This window comes from Melospiza melodia, chromosome 1 (genome assembly GCF_035770615.1).
Source record: "Melospiza melodia melodia isolate bMelMel2 chromosome 1, bMelMel2.pri, whole genome shotgun sequence".
NCBI classification, from domain to species: Eukaryota; Metazoa; Chordata; class Aves; order Passeriformes; family Passerellidae; genus Melospiza; species Melospiza melodia.
In genome coordinates, this window is record NC_086194.1 from 48394293 (window position 1) to 48415559 (window position 21267).

General features: G+C 40.8%; 1 protein-coding gene across 3 annotated transcripts; it reads left to right on the forward strand.

Moving 5' to 3' along the window:
- Nucleotides 1-6354: 6354 nt before the first annotated feature.
- Nucleotides 6355-21010, forward strand: LOC134429730 (probable G-protein coupled receptor 141). Of its 3 annotated transcripts, XM_063177035.1 has the most exons (3): nucleotides 6355-6416; nucleotides 14953-15014; nucleotides 19861-21010. In XM_063177035.1, the coding sequence occupies exon 3, from the start codon at nucleotides 19864-19866 to the stop codon at nucleotides 20806-20808; it is 945 nt and encodes a 314-aa protein (XP_063033105.1). In that variant the 5' UTR covers nucleotides 6355-6416; nucleotides 14953-15014; nucleotides 19861-19863; the 3' UTR covers nucleotides 20809-21010. The 3 variants fall into 3 exon arrangements, with proteins under 3 accessions (XP_063033105.1, XP_063033096.1, XP_063033088.1); XM_063177026.1 differs by lacking the exon at nucleotides 14953-15014 and having other exon boundaries at nucleotides 6359-6416; XM_063177018.1 differs by lacking the exons at nucleotides 6355-6416; nucleotides 14953-15014 and adding an exon at nucleotides 19693-19780.
- The last annotated feature ends 257 nt before the right edge of the window (nucleotides 21011-21267 follow it).

Sequence of the window (21267 nt, forward strand, 5' to 3'; positions counted from 1 at the left end):
AGCAGCATGACTGATGCAAATAAAGGAGGCACAGTCTTCAGGCCGAGCATCCCAGACAGATATGGCTAACCCAAACAGCTTGCTGGCAGCTGTAGTGCCAACACTCCCCATCTCTGTCCATTCTCCCAGCATTTAGAGAATTAGAAACGCTGTCTCCCAAATGGAGGAACATGGCTCTAAGAAAAAACTAGACAAGAGAGACAAGCTCTGGCTTTGCAGAGCTCAATTTTCCCCATTCCCTGAATTTGTCTGCCTGATTTTGCAGTCTCAGTGGTGTCGTATTCCTGACTTCATGCCTTTACTTCTAATTCCTTTTTCTGCTTGTGCTCCTTTACACGTTATGGCTGTCTTCCTTCTTTGAGACAACTCTGTTTCTTTACAGACCACATACTTCTCTCTGTGAAAGTACTGAGCTGCCACTTGTAATCCCGCACAGGACAGCCCTCCCATCCTCTGGAGGAAGGTGAAATCTTGTGGTTACCACATGCACAGGGCCTCACTTGAAAAAAGCAGGGGTTTCAACTGTTCTATGGTGCAGATATCTGTCCAATTTGTGCAGTTGAATGGTCATTTAAATTTCATTTATACAGTGATTTCTCATTTGTGTATGGGTAAAAAAACCCTTCAAATCTGAGTTCATCACTGCTCTCATCCATCATGATCTCTCAAAATTCAATTTCATTGTTTATTCAATTGTATTTTTAAAAAATTCTGTGCTATGTCCAAGTCTGCTTAGAAAAGGTTGTCTGCCATGAATGCTCAGAAATTTTGATGCCTGCATTTTGTTTTTAGTAGACAGAGTTCTTGAAGTACTTCTGCTTCTCTTCCATGTTATTGGAAAGACTTGATTTTCCTTTGGGGCTTCTTTTTTTTCTTTGTTTTTTGCTGTTTTTAGGCTAGATTTGGCAACCATGAAAACCACATGCTAACATCTGAATTGGAATAAAAAAGGAGGAATATTTTTATGCCTTTCTTGGATTATCTTTTCAACTCAATGAGTTCCCAGGTGCATGTTCCAATGTTTAAGACTGGTAACCCTCTCAGCAGAACAAGACTTCTGTGCTTGTTCCAAGCAAGGAGACAGACAAAAGATAATGCTAAGAGATAAAGCTTTGGAGTTCCTTGTGTTTGCAGTTTTCTTTGCAAAACTAAGCCACACACTTCTGCAGGAAAGGAACTGACATGCTGTAAAATTTCAGAATATATCTCTTGCTTTCAGTGATACCACTGCTTCTAGTATCTAATCTATCTTTCTTGTGTCTAAGCTGCTTCCCTTTTCTCACTGACCAAAGACTTTGACCAGGTTTCACTGATTAGCAGCACTGGAAAACCCAAATGCCAAAATTAGATTGTTCTTGCCTCAAAACCAGCCCTCCACCCATAAACGAACTCACTCCCAAACCTGGCTACTGCAATAGCAGAAGTAAAATTTGGTTTCTATTTCACTCCCAGCACAGCAAAGAAATTTTGTCTTTCAGACATTGGAGCAAAAAATGTGCCATGCTGTGCTATGGGAAAAGTCCCTTCCTGATATTTAGGGTCCCCTCCAACCCAAGTCTTTCTATGATGTCTATGATAAACCCTCCAGAGAACTCATTGCCACAGTGGATAACTCAAGGCTTGAACAGCTGTTTTGACCACTGCCGGTTACTCCTCTGTCTTGTGGAAGATACAAGAAATATTTTTAAAACAAATCCATACCTCCTCTGGCTAGTAAAGGTCAGCTAAAATCAACTGTGCCCTATTCTAACAGGAATCAATAATCCTTTTTTCCTCTAAGAAGGCAATTCATTGGCTGTTCTCTAGAAGTTCAATAATCTTTTCAGTGTTCAAATAATCTGCACGAAATCCACTTAACTTTGATTCTAAGGGAGAAACTTTGAAGAAAAGGTAAAAAGACAATGCAGACAAGCATGACTGTACTGAACATATCTGGTGAAGTCTATGAACAGAGAGAAAATTTGTACAAATTACTGAAGACATTTCTCTTTAAATTGGGCTGACATCTCGATACTGCAACTCTTCAGCCTCCTTGCAGCCTTCCTCAATCTAGACTGTTCTGTATTTCTCATTCACAAAACATTCCTGGATTGATAAAAGCCACAAAGGGCCATGGCTGTTTCTGTCCATTAAAGCCTTATTGACTCTCCTCCTCTTCATTGCTCAAATAGATTCTCAGGTCCTCTGGTCTGCTTTCAGCAAGACACCGTGGATATATGTTTGCAACTCCCATTTTCACCAGATGCAGGCATAGTCCTCACAGACAAGTCTTGCTGCACAGAGCAGAAAACAACACCTAGCTGAAGACTTTGTTATTCACAGTGAGACAGAGATAAATTGCAGGAGTTTTCAGCCTGTGGGACAGCACATCCAACAGATATTGGGTTGAACTTCTGGTCTGTTAATGTGCAGTTTCTGGGTGCTAGAGAAAGGCCATGATAACTCAATTGGCAAATTCTAAGCTCTGATGTTGTTCTGATTATAAAAACTTTCTACAACCAGCTAGGAGGTAGGAGAATGCCTTATCATGTTCATATGTTGTTAACCCTTCAAGTGTTGCTGCTGTTGAGCTGTAAAATAATCAAATGTTTCTTGTCTGAAAGAATAAGACTGGGAAGGAACAAGAAAGACAAGGAAAGACTGATAGATCAGGAATTGCAGGTCTGTTCTTCTGGTGACAATAACTTTGTCTTCTGAACCCCATACCCCTTTTCTCCCATTTTACTCCATTGCTATACTTTATCCTTAATCCTTACCCTGCTGTGTTGTAAGATCTATTTGAACACAAAATGAAAGAACTGGACACCAACTAGATATGCCATGGAAGTTAGATGTTATAGTGGTTGCATATTTGCTCAAACTTTTCTCTCTCTCTCCATGGATCTGTAGGTGGTGGGGAACTTTGTACAGTTCTGCTTTTCTCTGGAAGTGACAGCATGAATCAGGCAGTTTTCCTTGTAAAGACTGAGAAGGCAGTTGAAGGCTGGTTTCTAGTGTGAGTTATTGGCATGTGACAGCGGCATGGTAAAAAATTGCTCCCAAAATCACACAGATGAGCAACAGCTGTTGAATTAACTCCTGTATCTTTTACTGCCTACCTGAAGGATGTTTTACTTTGGAGGAAGTATGGACATGTCTGTGCCTACAGGTGTGCAGCCTTGGGACATGTTGCAGCAGGGCTGCCAGCTTTTATGATGCAAAGAGTGGACTTGGCAGTGAGGTTCCATGCCCAACAACAGCCTTCTCTACACTCTCACCAGGGCCCATCTGGAGCCAGGAATCATAGAACCATAGAACCATAGAATCACAGAATCACAGAATCATAGAATCACAGAACGATGATCATAGAATGGCCTGGACTGGAGACCAGCCTCAAGGATCCTCTAGTTCCAACCCCTCTTCCATGGACAGGGACAGGTTTCACTAGACCAGTTTGCTCAGAGCTCCATCCAAAATGGCCTTAAACACTTCCAGGGATGGGACATTCATAACTTCCCTGGGAAACTTGTTCCAGTGCCTTGCCACTCTCAGAGTGATCAATTTCTTCCTAATATCTAATCTATACCTTCCCTCTTTCCATTAAAAGCCATTAACACTTCTCCTGTAAAGCTGACACTTGCTCTTGTAAAAGTCCCTCTTTATCTTTCTTGTAGGCTCCCTTTGGGTGCTGAAACTCTTCAATTAGGTCACTCTGAAGCCTTCTCTTTTCCAGGCTTAACATTTCCAATTTTCTCAGCTTTCTCCCATAGGAGAGGTGCTACATCTCTTTGGATTCACTCCATCTGTGTCTTTCCTGTGCTGGGACCCCAGAGCTGATGCAGCCCTGCAGGTGGGGTCTCAGCAGAGCAGAGGGACAGAATCCCTTCCCTTGCCCTGCTGGCCACGCTGCTCTGGATGCAGCCCAGGACACGTTTGGCTCTCTGGGCTGCAGATGCACATTGCTGGGTCGTGTCCAGCCTCTCATCCATGAGCTCCTCAAAGTCCTTCTCCCCAGGGCTGTTCTCCATCAGTTCATCCCCCAGCCTGTGCTGATACCAGGGGTTGGAGCACCTTGCACTTGGTCCTGTTAAACCTCATGAGATTCTCACAGATCCACTTCTCCAGCCTGTCCAGGTAGCTCAGGATGGCATCCCACCCTTCAGGTGTGTCATCCACACCACTCAACTCAGTGTCACCTGTGAATTTTTGAGCATACGCTGGATCCCTCTGTCTGTGTCAAAAATGGACATTAAAACAAACAAACAAACAAAAAACTAAAACCAAAAAAGAACAAAAAAAAAAAAAAGGTTAACCACATCCTGGTCTGCAGTACAAAAAGCACAGGCAGATCTTATCTCTTTGAACATACTTCATGAGAGGCAGCAGAAAAATAAGGACATGTATGGTTCCCAGAGGTTACTAGATATGGGACAAGAAGTGACTACATGGAAGGGACAATGGATATAAGATGCAGCATGGGAAATTCCAGTTGGATGTTAGGGAAAAAAACCTACTGTATGAGAGCAGTCAAACTTAGGGACTAAAGCCTGCAGATTATGTGAGTATTCAAACACTGCTGGTCCAGGCACTGAGCAACCTGACATAAGCCAGCCCTGCTTTGAGTGCCTCATTAACAGAGATGACCTCCAGAAATCCATATCCTATATCCGAGGACTATGCAAATATATCAGTCTTGAAAAAAAAAAAAAAAAGGGATAAAGTTACATTCCCATTGAAAGTGCAAACTTTGCTTCTCAAAAATCAAATTTGTAGGAATATTTAATGCTCCATATAATTGATGATGATGAGCAGCTTCTTAAAAACCCATAGCTGCTTTTTCCTTGAGACAAGAGTTGCTGAGTTTCACAAGTGAATGTGAGATTTTTTTTCTGGAAACTTTCCTTCCACTTATTGAAAAGCAAAATATAGCCTCCAGGTTAAAGCATGAGACACATTAGGTGAGAAGTAGTCTAATTCTGACTCAGTAGCAGACTTGTTAAGTATCTTTGAAGAAAATGTCTGAAGTCTTTCATGCCTTTCATAGCATGTAATATAGGACTAGCAGGCTATCACACAGATGAGACAAATTCAACACTGTTTTTAATTTTTGCATTTGGTTGTCATGGAAAATATTACTGTAGTTTTTATTTGAGAAAAGGTATTACTATATGCTTTTAACATTAAATTGGCCATAATTTTTAAATGGCAGATCACTAAAAGTATTTTTAAACTCAACTGACTATTGGAAAAACAGTTTCTTTATTAAACCTTGAAAAGAACAGTTGAACATTGTTAGAGAACATATTGCATTTTCAACAACTATTGCTTTTTATCTCGTGGAATCTTAACACAGGGATAGGACAGAACATTTAATGAGCTTTTGGATTTAAAATCCCCAAGCATATGCCCTTAATTTGGAAGAAAGAGAACATCCTTATTCTGAACATTTTTATTATTCATACTGAACTCCTGGGAATGCAACATCAAGATTTTGAAATACAAGTTTGTCCTACCCTGCTACTTGTTGCATGGCCAGGTTTTGTAGCTATTCTGCTATATCGCTGATAGAAAATGACTTCTTGAAGTTAAATGGGGTCAAGGAATAATTGCAGCTTTGCAGGTACCTGTGCTTCTCTGACAGATTTCTGTCAGCAGATGTATGAAATGGCTACAATTAAGAATAGAGCCAACAGTGTATTATAAAGGTGTTCGTGATATCTCATAGGAAATTCACCCCACATCCTTCTTCTTTTCATGGGCTTCAGTCTCTTTGTTTATAAAAAGTGAGTCAGTACTTTTCAATTATAAAACAACTGCAGTGCACAGAAGGCAGATGCAGAGTGAATGCTTACATCTCTCTGGAAGACTACTGTTTGATAAAGAGATAGAAGCATTTCAGGAGTACCAGAACATTTTCAGCTTTTCAGGATGCCCAGCTTCAGGGTTGCTACAGATATTTTATCCCCGTATCCTGAGGAAAGTTCCTTCAAGGGCTGTTAGATCTCCTTTTGGATATTATGAGCAACTGAGAAAATTCTGTTGAAAGGCTGAGTAGCCTTCATACCACAGGAGAGAGATACTTATGTCTATATATATCTGCAAACACATACTCACATGTGTTATCTTCACTTTCAAGACAATTAGTCCTCTTCCTTTCACCTGTAGCCACTTACAGGATAATGCATTTTGCAATAACTGAAAATATTTATCATATATTGAACAGAACAAAGCACATCTTCATCGATGAACTCGATGAGTGAGATGGTAACAACTGGTCTAATCCTGTGTGTCAACTGTTTGTGGTCGAGAGCAATGGGTGGCACTTGAGGAAGCAGAGCTGGGTTGCAGTAGCAGTTCCTCAGCAGTGCTTCTCTGCAAAGCCCAGGAGCCACATGGAGTGAGGAGAGTGTCCTGCTATGCTGCTGCAGAGTGGCTGGGTAAGTGCTGCAAAAGTCCTCAGCAGAGGTACTGGAGGCAGACCAGGAGGAGGGAATTAGTATTAAACTCAAATGAGAAAGCTGCAGATCTGGATGGAGCTTAACAGTTCCTGGTGGGAGGTAAGATTACAGCAGAGCTGGGGGGAAACATGACAGGAGAGAAGTTAAAAGTACTTTGTGTTCTTAGTCCACTGCAGCAGTTGTGAATGTCATATTTTATTAAATCAGTGGAAGTAAAGTGGTATTTAAAAGCGTATTTTGGGAATATTATTGCAGAAAGGGCTGCTGGTCTCCTTTTGCAATAGCATCCACACTTTCATAATCCTTTCTGAAATTTATTAAATGAAAAGAAGAAAGTGTTATTGGTTTTGCCAATTAATCTTTGAAGAAATAATAAGAAGGAAATTTTCATAATGATTACACTGGTTCCTCATTGGCTCCAATACTTTTCATTATGAGTAGATTTTTCAGAATCGGCTCAGATTCTGATCATCTCAAGTCACCCTCATAAAAGGCTGCCAGATCTGCCTTCACTTTGGCTCTTTTAGACACCACCCCTGATGCTCTCAGGCACTCACACAGCTCAGCAATGAAATGAAACCTCATCATGGGCCACAGCAACAAGAGCCCAGCCAGCAGGTCAAGGACTACAGCTGTCAAGTCAAGAATGTGATTATTCCACTCCATTTACTACCTGTTAGGCCACACCTGGGATGTGGTGTCCAGATTCTGTCTTCCTTGTCCAAGACAGACACTGAAAAATTCAGAGTAGCATAATTTCCCCTGCTGGAAATATTCAAAGCTCAGTTTGATGGGACCCTGGATACCTCAGTCTGTAGCCCTGTTTTCAACAGGAATTTTGACAGTAAAATCTCTCGAGGTGCCTGCCAGCCTGGATGTTTTTAAGATTCAACAGTCACAATCCACACAGACTGGGATATGCCTGTTACTTTCTTCTGCAAAGTCATGCAGTGGTACCAAAATTGGCTCTGGTGGAGCTAATTGAAGTGCTGAAGCCCCTAAGCCTGGAAAACAGGGATAAATTTGATGAGGGAGTGTCATTCCAACACAGATTTATCACCAACTACCTATTTAAAGCTAGCTTAGGTATTTCTACACAGCATTGTGTTCTGAATTGCACACATACCTCAGGCTCACATGGCAACATGCTTATCTTCTATATCCAATGCTGTACAGAAAGACTCCACGAATTCTACTGTTTTACCCCTGAAAAAATCCATGTGCAGGCTGCTTCTGAATCTGAAACCAAAAAAAAGTCCAGAGGAAAAATACTTCAGAAAAAGTATAATATAGTGCTAGAACCTCTCACCAATTTAATGAACTTCTTGCTAGCTCAGAATTGATTTCTGTTCCACAGCTGAAAATAAGTTCATGTGAGGATAATCTTAGGTATGGGCATGGAATGAGGTCAGACACCCACTAACATGGATAGAGGAAAAAAATCTGAAAGTTAAGTGAAGATAGCTTTTGATACAGAATTCATTATCTTATTGTAATCTCACTGAACAGAGTGAAATCTTTTAAGGTAAAATAAGGCGGAAAGAGTTTTAGCCCAAATAAGAGACATAAGGAAAATCTGGAGTGGATACAAAACAGACATTGTTTTGTCTGCACTCACTGTGCAAGAGGTATTTAGTAGTAAATGGTGAGCTCTCTCACCATGAGGACTGTAGAAATCATTGAATCACTTTCATTGATGATGCTGATTTGATGGTGCAGAGAGAAAAAGGAGCCATGGAAACTGCTACTCAGTGAGCTGATGTTTCTCATTTTCATCTCAGTTGCACAATTAAACACATTAACTGCCTGCTTTATTTTCTTAAACTCTCCAAATTCTTACCATTGCCAATATCAACAGGAAAGCTAGTTTGGGGAAAGCTTTTCTTTAAAGATGTACTTGAAGAAGTGCTTAAGGTGCTAACTTGGGAACCAGAAGCAATGGGGCTGAAGAGGCATGGTGCTGTGGCCAGTCTAACCTGTCCTGTTGAGAAGATAAAGGTCTGGTCACTGCCCACCTGTGGCTGTTTTGCTTTGGAACCAGAGCTCATATCTGCACAGTTGCCCACTGTGCCAGGCACCCACCAAAACCTCTCTATCACTCTCCTCTGCAAATGAACAGGGGAGAGAAAATATAACAAAGGGTTCATTGATTGTGATAAGGACCAGGAGAGATGACTCACCAAACACAGTCATGAGCAGAACAGACTCAGCTTGGGGATATTAACTGAATTTATTACTAACAAAATCAGCAGGATAATGAGAAGTAAAAGCAGACCTTGAAAACACCCTGCTTCTCAGCTCTACTTCCTCCTCCAGTCCAGTGGCAGAGGGAGATGGGGCATGGTGATATGGTCAGTTCATCACACATTGCTTCTTTCCCTGATCTTCCCTGGGACATAGTAGTCCATTAATTTCTCCAGTGTGAGTCCATCCCATAGGCAACAGTTCTTCACAAACTACTGCCACATAGGTCATCCTTCCCTGAGCGCAGTCCTTCATGGACAGCCTGCTTCAGCGTGGTTTCCTCATGTAGCCACAAGTCCTAGCCGGAAACCTGCCCCAGTGTGGGTTCCTCTCTCCACAGGTCCCTGCCAGGAGCCTGTTCCAGCACAGACCTCCCTCTGTTTCACAGCCTCTTTCAGGCATTGAACTGCTCCAGCGTGAGTCCTCTCCAAGGGCTACAGGTGGATCTCTGCACTCCTGTGATCCTCCATGGGCTGCAGGGGCACAGCAGCTTCACCTGGACTTCTCCACAAGCTGCAGAGGAATCTCAGCTCCAGTGCTGGGAGCACCTCCTTCCCCTCCTTCTCCACTGACCATGGTGTCTGCAGAGCTGCTCTTCTCACATGTTCCCACCCCACTCTTTTCTGGCTCCTTCTTCATCTTCTTTGTCTTCTTCATTTCCTTCATCTTCTTCTTCATGTTATCACAGAGGCTTTATGCTCATTTCCAGCTGGCCCAGTCTTGGCCAGTGGCACATCCATCCCAGAGCTGGCTGGCATTGGCTCTGACAGACTTAGAGAAAGCTTCTGGCATCTTCTCACAGAAGTCACCCCTGCAGCCTCCCCAGCTACCAAGACCTGGCCATGCAAACCCAATAAATCAGGGTTTGTACACATCCTGCATAATTCATTTTGTACCAGCTTATGTTGGTGTTCTTTGGGCATTCTCTCCACCATGCTTCACTGGCCACATGTGGACTAGTTTTATTTTACCTTCTCATCTATCATGTAGGGCTCATAATATCATAAAGGAATGTCCTGTCAGTCCATCTTCAGCTACTGCTTCATTAGAACTACAGTGAATAATTACATAAAATATTGAGCTCTTATGCTTTCCAGTGATAAAGAAGATGCAGCACATTAAATAACCTGGATGAAACAGAAAGAAGGAAGGTAGAAAGGGAAGTTATTTCATAATTTATTGTTATCAGATCTGGTTTTGTGCAGAGAGGTCTAAAGACCAGCCAAGTACAGGGACCCAGCACAACACCACAGCATGGGACACTCCAAAATAAGAATATTTGGACTGGCAAAATATCATTAAGACCACAAGGAGCATTGCCCAAGATTTCCTTTGGATTCCTGTGTCAATGAAATGGGGACAAAATATATTAGGAGGACAGTGGGACAAAGGGCAGGTGTGGGTATTGTTTCACAGCCCAGAATAGCAGCACTTACCATAAGTGTTTCTACACCTATGGCTGGGATGTCTAGCTGCCTTCTTAAATGTTTCAACTGAACTTCAAATAAGCAAAAGTTTTAAAAAAATGCATCAGTAATGAGCTTATTGACAGAACAATTGGCTTCACACTTTGGCATATGCACTGAATATCTCACTTTAATGTATTTAAAGTTATCATTTATATCATAAAGTTATCATTGCTTATCATTCACTCAAAATGGAAACCCCCAGATTTAACAGCAAAATGAACCGTTTCAGCCCAAACAATTTGATGTATCAGAGCACTTGCATGCACACAGCACCTCACTCTAACATGCAGAGTGTAGCTGTGCTGATCAAGGAAAGGCTCTTGCAAACCAGGATGCTTCAAGAATGCATCATGGAAAAATTCCTTTGCAGTAAATTCCTCCTTTCTGAAATGACAGGAGGAACATGAATTCCTCTCTAACCCAACTGTAACAGAAACATAATGCATTTATTTGTGTTTATGCTAAGGTAGGAAATCATTATCAATCAGTGTTGGTAGCAAGCTTTGCTTTCTGTGCCGCTTCTAGGCAGTAGGAGCTTAGACTGATGCAGGGAGGTTTGTTCTTCAGACAACACATTTTAGTATATTAAATTTCATAAATATCTGTATGTGTACATTCAACATGAAAGTAATCTTTGGTAAAATTATTTTTTCCATGCACCTGATGATAAAGTTGGCATTACCTCTGCAGTCAGAAATCAGATGAAATAAGCAATCTGGGAATAAAACAGTATTAGTAGTAGCAGTACACATTTTGAGGTTGATTAGCTATAGACTTGTGCCGAAATCCTTTTTAAAAATATACTCTTCCTTACAGCATGCTGCCTAACCCAGCAGGCAATTAGTGAGGTTAGTACCAAGTTCAAAAATATTTTAGGATGAGCACTGTGTTTTCAAGATGAAGGGAAGGATGTTTTTTCTTCTCAGAGAGGCATATAAGCTTAAAGAATTGGCATGGTGCTGCATATATGATTTCTTTCTCTGCAGTCTAATGTCATCTTTATGGCAGGAGTAATACATCTCCTAGTCAATCAGCTCCTCCTTCCACTTTTTTTTCACCCTGGTAAGAACAAGCTCCCATAATGAGTGAATTGCGCAAGCTGGATTCCTGATGAAAGGCACATCCCCTGAAAAACTTACTGGCTTGCAACAGATATGAACTAGTAAAATCCTTCAAAAAAAAAAAAGTAATATTAAAGTTGGTGATAGACTGTTAGTAGTGTGCCATTGTTTAATATAAATAAGACACCTCAAAATGTCAATTTAGACTGGAGACTGAACAGATACCTTTATACCTTTTGTATGCAGTTCTCATTCCTCCTCCTGCACTTGGTGACAAACACTGAGACCAAAGCAGAGTCCAATAGAGAAGACAAGGGATGGCAAAAGTTGGGCAAATTGCTAGTGTTATTAGTATTAGAACAGTTGGTTTCTAGATCTAGGATCCCTCCCACACTATCAAAGAAGAAATACTGCAGATTTTGATGTGAACTTAAGTCTTGGTTTGTGTTCAGTACTTTTCTGAAAGATCTGGATTCTGGTAAGACATGCACAGAAATCTGAGGAGGTTTTATTGATATGCTATACTTCAACATGGTGCAATTTTGGCATTTCTGTAGGAAGTAAAGGTAGTGAGATAGGCTGAAGGGGTAACAGATTTTCTCCATGCCCCTTTTTCTCAGTACATTTAAGCAAATTTGAGTAATGATAATTTGCAAAGTGAGTATTTTTCCCCATAAATCCATTAAAAAATTAGGAGGAGGCCACCAAGTCTATTTCCACTTTTCAGAGGAGCTTGAATTTATGGCTCTGCTATGCAAAGGTGTGTGAAACAAGGAATTTCAAGTCACATTTACTCCCTGTACTTTTCCAAAATGTTCTTTCAGATGTGTCACAGGCAGTATTTCTCACTCATAGGACACCTTGCACTGCCTGGGTGACAGCCACAAATCACAACTGCTCCAGAACCCAGAGAGAGACATTTTAGGAAACCTATTATCTATAAAATGTTTTTGGCTGAAACTAATAGTGAATGTTTTTCCCTTTGTAGATAATTAATATCTTTCTATTCAGGTGTTTGAAATAGTAAAGCATGGTAGAACTACAAGTCAAAAATAGGATTTTGTTGGTAACAGCTATAAGTTACTCTAATTACATACTGCCTTTCTATTCTTCGTATTAGCAGCTGATCTTTTACTTAATAATAAACTGCAAATAATGTGTCACAATTGCAAGTTAGTAACTGATCAGCCAGTGTTACCTACTAGCCCCAGGCCCACAGCTGGCACTAGAAGGGACTCTGAGCAGATCAAAAAGCAGGGTTTTTGTAAGGGATACAAATCATTATGAATTATGTCTTCCCTGATTCTGTGTAATCCACATCAGTTCAGTGCTGTCAGGACCATCATTCAAGCTTTACCCACAATTAAGAGCCAGGTTATCCACAGTCAATTTAAGGTATCCAGGTAAATCTTATTTTTTGCTTTCTGCCACTTAAATAAGTGAAGGAGAAGAATATTTTTCTACAAGACCCAACCACCATGCTTGCATAGATCCTGACACCCTGTGTAGTCCATTTCTGAACTAGCCCTCCAAATCCTTGAGTCCTGGCAAAATAAATGTAGACAAACAAAACACCTGTGTTGCCATGGTAATCCTGTGTACAACTTTAAGTTCAGAACAGCTGAAAAATCACTAACAGCATCTATTCTGCCTGAGCATAAAGGACACGGTTCTCTTTCCTCAAGAACCTCTCAAAATCCAGCGTAGAGGCACCTTGATGCTAATCAGGTTCAGGACAAGCAGTCCTTGAAATCTGGCCTAGCCTCTCATCTATTATTAAACAACTTTGGCCCTTGAAACTGTTGCTGTAATGCAAACTCAAACTGGGTGGTGGCTGAATCCACATGATACACCAGTACTATGAAAACACACTATCACACTTCTAGATTTTTATGGTATTGCTAAAACTACCAGCAATTCCTCAAAACTTGTAAAATACATGCATTTCTGGTATCAGTGTTTAAAACTGGTGATGCTCTGAAATAATCACATTCTGCCACCAGCTCAGTGCATTACAGCTGAAAATCTAAACATACAAGTCTGGAATCCACTATACATGCTGTTGGTAAATCCTGGGCGAAAATTGCATCCATTTAGCAGGGAAAATTAATTGCAGTTATGTATATTAAGCATTCTATACCTTTCTAGATCTTGATGCTAACTACAAATTAGAGACCAACAAAGGCAATGAGGGTGTCTGTCCCAGATCACACTCTGGTATTTCACTATTTGGTTTAATCCTGGATTAAAGGATTGAAGATTTGCCAACTACAAACATGTGGAAAGTATTCAACCTGAAAAGCTCTTTTTTGTTTTGACTGCTTGAGGAAACAACATTGTTACTTATCAACAAAATTACATAACTTGTATGTTATGTAATTATTATATTCTATCAACAATATATATCAATATAAGATTACTTGTGTTTTAACTTATGTTTAACTATGCATAACTTATTTTATGTATCAAAAATATAGTATAATTACAATAATTGTATAATTTTAAATTGTATAATTTAAAAACCCACATACAGAAGCTACCTGAAGGTTTAAAGATACCTTAGCTTTCTTTCCACTGGGATGTATTCACTCTAAAAAAGACCTAGAATGAGCTAAAACAAAATTACTAATTTGAGAAGGCATAACTCTTGATTCAAGGATATCTTAGCTTTAGTTCTGGCTTTGCCATGGAGTTTTTAGCTTTTTATCTCTATGCCTTTCAACAGAGCTTTGAGACCAGCTTCTTTTAATATAATCTAAACAGTTCTTTAGCTGTCAGCCACCGTTAAAATTGCAAAATGCAAAAAGACAATTTCCATCTCATAGCAGTCTGTTTTGAAGTAGCACAGAGCAGGACTTCCCTTGTGATTTTTTTAACCAAATGTGAAGCAACAGGATGCAGTCAGCCAAAACGTTCTCCTGTGAGGTTACATTTAAAAATTTTATTTCTGTGCTACTGCTTTCAAAATTGGTACACTCAAATATAACCCTGTGTTCTGACAGAAATGTGTTAAGGCAGCAGGAGGGCAAAACTGACCTTGCACAGACTCCTTACAGAGACTCAGTGCTGCAATGACATCTTTCACCACGCATACACCTCACAGCAACCATCATTGCTTGATGAGCCTTTGACACTGGCATGGCTAATCACTTTTTGGATTAAATCTCCTAGTGTTCCCTCTGCTGGCACTGTGCAGCTGGAGCGATGGCACCATGTCCTGAGATCCAGACGCTGAGGTAAAACCTTGGCAGAAAACAGAGCTGAGAAATGGTGCTGGGCTCTAGAGCGAGCTTTGTTTCATCCCTTACACTTAGGTATCTCTGACCACATCCAAACCCACACTTAGTGAGTTACAATCTAGATCACATTTTGCTCTTGTCCTGCTGCCCTATTTTCTCAAAGCACACCTTCAAATCATCCCCTCCACATGGGGAACAACCCTTCCAAACATGAGTCTTCGTGAACTGTGAGGCTCACTTCTGTGTGTATAATTTATCATTTTAGCCAGTAATATAAAGCCCTGTTCAGAAATGGGAGGTTTTGAAGACCTCTAATGGCTAAGAAGTAGCTGAAACGTAAAGGATGCTGTGATGCAACTAAAAATCTTCCCAAGGCTGTGTGCCATGGGCAGCCCTACCCTCACACAGCATAGCCTCAAGGTTATTGTTTTGTCATAAGCTCAAAAAAGGAAGCAAGGCAATGACTCTTTAAAGTATCAGGTCTTTTGCTTTTTGTTCTTAGAGCTTACATAGAATGAAGATCCAAGTAAACAACACTTGAAGAGTGGAGAGAAACTCTAATCTGTAAGTATATACAGAATGAAAAAAAAAGCCTTGGTTTGCAAAGTTTTTAAAAGAATGCTTGCAAGTTTAGGAGGGAGGAGAAGCATTCAGTGATGCATTTGTTTTATTTTGAACCCATTTTCTGTGCAAATGTTTTCTCACTGTGTTTGGTAATTTCCTAGTAAGGGACAGCGTTGCTTCATTCTTTCCCATATTGCTACCCTGTAGTTTGACACTGTCTCCTAAAACTGGGAGGCAGTGCATTTTGTTTTCATCCATCTTTTGTGTGTGTGTTTGGTATCACTCAGTGTCTGTAAGGATATAAAGGGTTTGTTCTCTCTGTTAAGATACAGCTAAGGAGATAAATAATCCTTTTTAGGAACACTTCATGGTTTCCATTTTTTTTGTATGTGTAAAATAGCGACAATCTCAAGTGAAAGGGGACTAACTTAACGTGTTTTTCCATCCCATTTGTTCTTCAATGGACTGAACTGAAACCACAAGATATCGGTATAATGTTGACACAGCCTGCAAGACATGAGCTGTTGAGCTACCAAATGAGTTAGGGGAATCATGAAAAGTAGTTTGAAAAAAGTTGATGTCTAAATGTAAAAAATGTACCTGATATTTAATATTATTTTTTGTTAGTGTTTTCTATTAAGCAGGTTTTTATACTTCAAACTTTAGGTGTGTGTGGTTATTTTGCAATTAAAGAAATTGTGCAATTATTCTAGTAGCATAGCCTATGTTACACAGCATGGAATTAGAACAAATTGAAATGCAATTACAACGCCCTCAACAGAAAACATCTTTGAGACTAAATAAGGATTCTGTGAAACAAAATCTTAGATCTTAAAATCTGCAGATTTTAAACAGACTTTTATAACAAAATTATTTGTATTTTGCATTTCCTCCAACCTAGTCTAGTTCAGTGCAGGAATGTCAGTTTTGACAAACACTCATTTTTCAATTTATTAAACCTGTCGAAAATAGAAATCTTTCATATGAGTTGAACTTTTTTCTCCTCCAAATTCAAATGAAACTTCTCAGTTGGGTGCATGCAGACAGCAAATGCTTCTCCTGCAGAACCCAACTGTCAGAACACATGAAAATCTGTGTGAAGCCTGCCAGTCTCTCAGCAGACACGTATGGGGGGATAAATTTTGCAAACACTTGTTATACAGAGTAGAGCTCACTGTTTGACAGAGACTGTAAGAATGTCATCATTTCTGACAAATGAGTGGTTTTTTTAATAAGTTGATATAATGTTGATGTAACATAATGGTGACTCATGGACTTAGTTGGGAAAATAGCATGGAATGAAGGGAACAAGACAGTGACAGGCTGATCTGGATTGCTAAATCAGGCACAAAATAGAATAAGCATTTTACCTCTGCCAAATGCAAAGTTGTTCATCTAAGAATCAAGTACAAGTGTAATGCCAGTTCACTGAGGAGCCACAGGTATGGCTGGGATCAAGGGAGAATAAGCCTCTTCTGTCTCGCATCAGGTATCTACTGGGGAAGGCAAAATTTGACAAAAGGTTTTTAAATCTGAAGACAGAGGCAGAAGCACATAAAATGACTGGAAGCTGAGGTTGTACAAATTCTGTCCAGAAATATGGTTAAGCTTTTTTTTTTTTTTTTTTTTACTTTTTTGTTTTTAAATAGTAAGATAGATAACAGTAAGATAAAAGATAAACAAGTTCCTGAAGGTTGGAATGAATATTTCTTACCTGGAGAATTTCTGACAGAGATCAAATTGTTTTCAGAAATCATAGACTCACACAATAATTTGGAATGAAAGAGGCCTTCAAGATCATCTAGTTCCAACAGACCTGCTATGGGAAGGGACATGTTCCACTAGACCAGGTTGCTCATATCCCCATCCAACCTAGCCTTGGATACAGACAGGGACTGAGCACTATGGCTTTTCCTGTCCTGAAGAGAGCAGTCCAGGGAAATGTCACAGACTGTGCTGCACAGTCACATGAAATGAGTGTCATGGCATTATCCACACTGACAACTGACAAGTCTTGAATGCACAAGAATCTTTTTGCTGATCATATTTCTGAAAGAAACTAGCCGCTGGCCTGTTGGCAACCTAGCTCCTTTGTCAGACTAAACCAGCTATTGTTGCAATCAATTGTCCCCCAGCCCTCGGCACCAGCAGCTGCTGCGGCATCCAAATGAAGTGGTGCCCACTATTGCCTTGTGGCTGCTCGAGGCTCATGTCCAGCAGAACTTCAGCCACATCGTGAGAGGCCTAACACAGAGGAAGACCAAACCTGGCTCCAAGACTTGAGCAGCATCACTGAACTGGCAGTTGCTAGAGGGGGTGGGAAGGCACAGAAACGAGAACAGCTGTGTCGTGTGAGGTCCACATTAATTCTTTTTCCATGTGCCTCCTGCTAAATTCTGGCAAAGGGACTTGTAAGTTGCATTTCAGGTCAGTAGGTTATAGCTTTGTATGATAGGAAACCTCACTTCACCAGAAAGCAGCATTTCCTCTGTGAAACATGCCCTGTGTTATGTTACACTCACTATTCATCACGCAACGATATTTCAGTGGGGTGCCTGTGCTACTGGGGAGCTGATAATCTCCTATCACAGCTGCTAGTAGCTTTTTTTTTTTTAAGATTAATGAAAATTACATCTCCTGCAGATTCTTACTATGCAGAGATTTAACAACGACTGCAGAATTCTATAGAAACCTGCATTTCAGTGACTCAGTGGCCTATTTGCAGACAGAAATAGGTCTCTTGCTGCCCACTGCCCTGAAATGTCTGAGTAAAATATCAGGTATCTGACTTCTGCCTATCTGTTCTTACTGCCCTCAGTTCAAGTTTCACTGCTGGCCTCTGAAGGGTGTCAACAAGAGGTTCTTCCTCTCCAAGTGCAGCCTTGCTGCGGGGTCTGCTCATACCAAGCCACATTTCCAGTGTGTTGCCTTTCCCTCTGTGACACTTTTAAAAAAGTTTAAAGCTTGAAATATGTGTTTTAAATCAAAACAGTGTCATAATGCCTCTTTTTAGAGACATCTTTTCAAGCTGAAGTTTAACAACTTGGAGAAACCGATGAAGAGCTCCTGCTAATCCTTTCTGACTTGTATGGCTGTGAGGATGAAATGAAGTGACTCAGAAACGAGGACAGAACTGAAAGGAACTTGCACCATTTCTGATGCAAGAGCTGCAGTGTGCCAATCTGCAGTGACTTTGATAAAACAAACAACCCAGTGTAATTCCCTTAATGTACTGGAATTAGTTGTCCACATAACTCTGAAATGCAAGAGCAACCACAAAAGGTCAGTAATGCCAGCAATCAAGGCATCAGTTTGAGATATGGCACTTATACTGATTATAATAAGATATCTGGAGTCTTAGGTGCATTGGGAGAGCTAGAGAATAACTTTTCAATGTATGAAGAGACCTTGATTACTGTGAGGGTAAGTGCTTAGAAATATTGCTAAGAAACAACACAAAACACCTGAGGTGCATAACAGATATTCATTCTCCCCTATGAACAAAAACAGTTTATAAAACTGTTATAGACATGTCCTCTTTTCCATAAAATGAGTGGACTGCTAAAAAACTTTTTCCCCTCCTGAGTTTTGGCAGTTTGTGCTGCCTAAATAAATGAAAATAAAGCTGAAACATCGTTCATGCAAAGAGATTGAGGAACTACTTTCTGAAGTGAAAAGAATTTGAGTATTAAATAAAAAATCACAAAAACTCAGGAGAGAACTTCTTGTACTGTGGGATTCACTGGTAAAATGGATGACTTACCAGAGTCAGTTTTAAATCACAGCTCAGGCAGCAGTAGCAGTACAACTCTGCTAGTATGGAGCCCAACGTTGCTCGGTTTTCCCTGCTTCTTTTCTGTAACTGTAATGTGAACATCCCCTGGGCATTTTTACAGATGCAAATATGCTTCAGGATAACACCCTACCTGAACTCTTCCCCTCCCACTTGATCTTGTAGAACTTAAAATCCTAACTGGGACTGCATTTAGATTTGTAAGAATTTATTTCTCATCTCTCTTTTAGACAGTAATATATTGAAAATGTATAGCACACTTTTTAAACTTGCTATTAACTTGCATCTAGCTTCTGCTTTGGTCAAACAGGATGATTAACACTCACCCAGGATGTCCTTTCCTAATGTTTTCTAGCAGCCCATTTTGTAACACCCAGTTGCTACACGTAAGACTTGAAATGGCCTGAGAATCAGGACAGTACTGCCCACGTTTCTTGGCTTGGCAGGATCTAAGCAGGATTTCCATGGAGTCTGGGTATCCATGGTGTTTAATCCCTTGCTCAGAGAAACTGTCCATGGAGAAGAAGTTAACTGTAATGTGTTCAAAACTCAGCTCTCAGTAACAAACAGAATTTGTATCTTAGATAGATCAACATATGGTTGTTATCTGGCCCTAGGAAGGACAGATTTATGTTGCAAGTAAACAAACTGATGAATGAGTAGCAGAATTAAAACAATATCTCTGACCTTTACCGTAAAAGCATGCAGATGCTCAGAAGAGAGGAAAAAAAATAACACAGCACAAAATCACCACAACAATGTAGTTTCTCTAAGGATAATTTCTCCCCATATATTATTGATTCATGCTTGTTTTTAGGAGTATGGCTGGAAATGTCATAAGGACTACAGCAGTTCTCTGCCCAACCTTCTCATCTATTTTTCCTTAGGCTGGAGGATGTTTGGATAAAGGTACATGTTACAGCTACTGATGCCATCTGTGAGATTTCGGGATTATTCCTTGAGCAAGAGACAGGTGGGAAGTCCTTCTGGCTTTTTAGGCAGGCCATCTCATTCCTACCTTATCTTAGTCTTCCTGTATTCTTCCGTTTCCAGAATATGTTCCAGGAAGATTTCAGGAACATGACTGAAGGGACCAGGAACAGCAGCGACTCCTCCTCCGCCTTCGTTCACACCAGCACCATGAGTGCCATCCTGGTCACTGTCTACTCAGTTGCCCTGGCTGGAGGTGGAATTGGGTCCATCACAATGTCCTTTGTGCTGCTCAAGATGAACACTCTGTCTGTGACCACAACTGCCATCATTAACCTGGTGGTGGTGCACAGCCTCCTCCTCTTCACGGTGCCCTTCCGCCTGCACTACTATGTCAAAAAGAAGTGGGTATTTGACATGCCATTTTGCAAGATGGTGAGCGCCATGGTGCACATCCACATGTACCTGACCTTCATATTCTATGTGATCACGCTGGTGATCCGGTGGCTCATCTTCTTTCAGTGGAAGGACAAGGTGGAGTTTTACAGGAAGCTGCACGCCATTGGGGCGAGCGCTGCCGTGTGGCTCTTCGTCATGGTCTTTGGGGTGCCGCTCTTCTACTTCGAGTACGGACGCTCAGGCTCGTACAATAATGCAACATGCTTCCAGTTCCAAAAAGAGCTACAGCACAAGAGTGTGAAAGCCCTGAACTACACCCTAATTGTAGCTGTTGCCCTCATTTCTTGTGTCCTCTTGAGCTTGCAGATTTTTATTCTGGTAAAAGTGGCGAGAAAGTTTTCCACCTCCCTCTGTTCACACCAAGAATTCTGGGCCCAGGTGAAAAACTTGATTTTCATCTGGATCATCATAATTTGGTTCCTTCCCTATCACCTGTTCAGGGCCTACTACATAGAGTATGTGAGTGATTTTAACCAGTTAGAAAGCTACAATGAGGTTTTTTTGAGCCTGACTGCCCTGAGCTGTCTGGACCTGCTGTCGTTCGTGCTGAGTGGAAGCCGCTTCTTCAAGCAAAATGTGGGGATGCTCCACAGGAAGTTTTTTTGCTGCTAGCATCAGCCTCCTGCAGCATGTGCAGGACCTGGGATAGGACAGTGATGGACAGACATGGCAAACTCACTCCTCAGCAAGTTGAGGGTATTCTCTGGAAACGGTACAGCACACCTTCACAGGACTTTGCATGTCAGCTCCCTGAAGTCATGGAACAAACTGCCCCCAGGATCTCAGCTAGTAAACAGAAAGTTGACCTCAGCAATTTCCTCATGGGGCTACCCAGTGAGTTGTGGATGGACCTGGAGAAGAGGAAAGAAAGGCCATGGGGCTCTTCTTTCTTACTGCTTTTACATCAAGATTTGCGAAGTCAAAGGCACTAGGAGGAGACTTGAGAATTGCAATGTAGAAACACAAATAAGGAAGCTGGTTTATATGGACTAAGGTACAGATTTTTGAAACTTAAAGATCTATATAGTTTTCTCATACATTTCATATTTATTTCCCACAAGCTCTCATAAA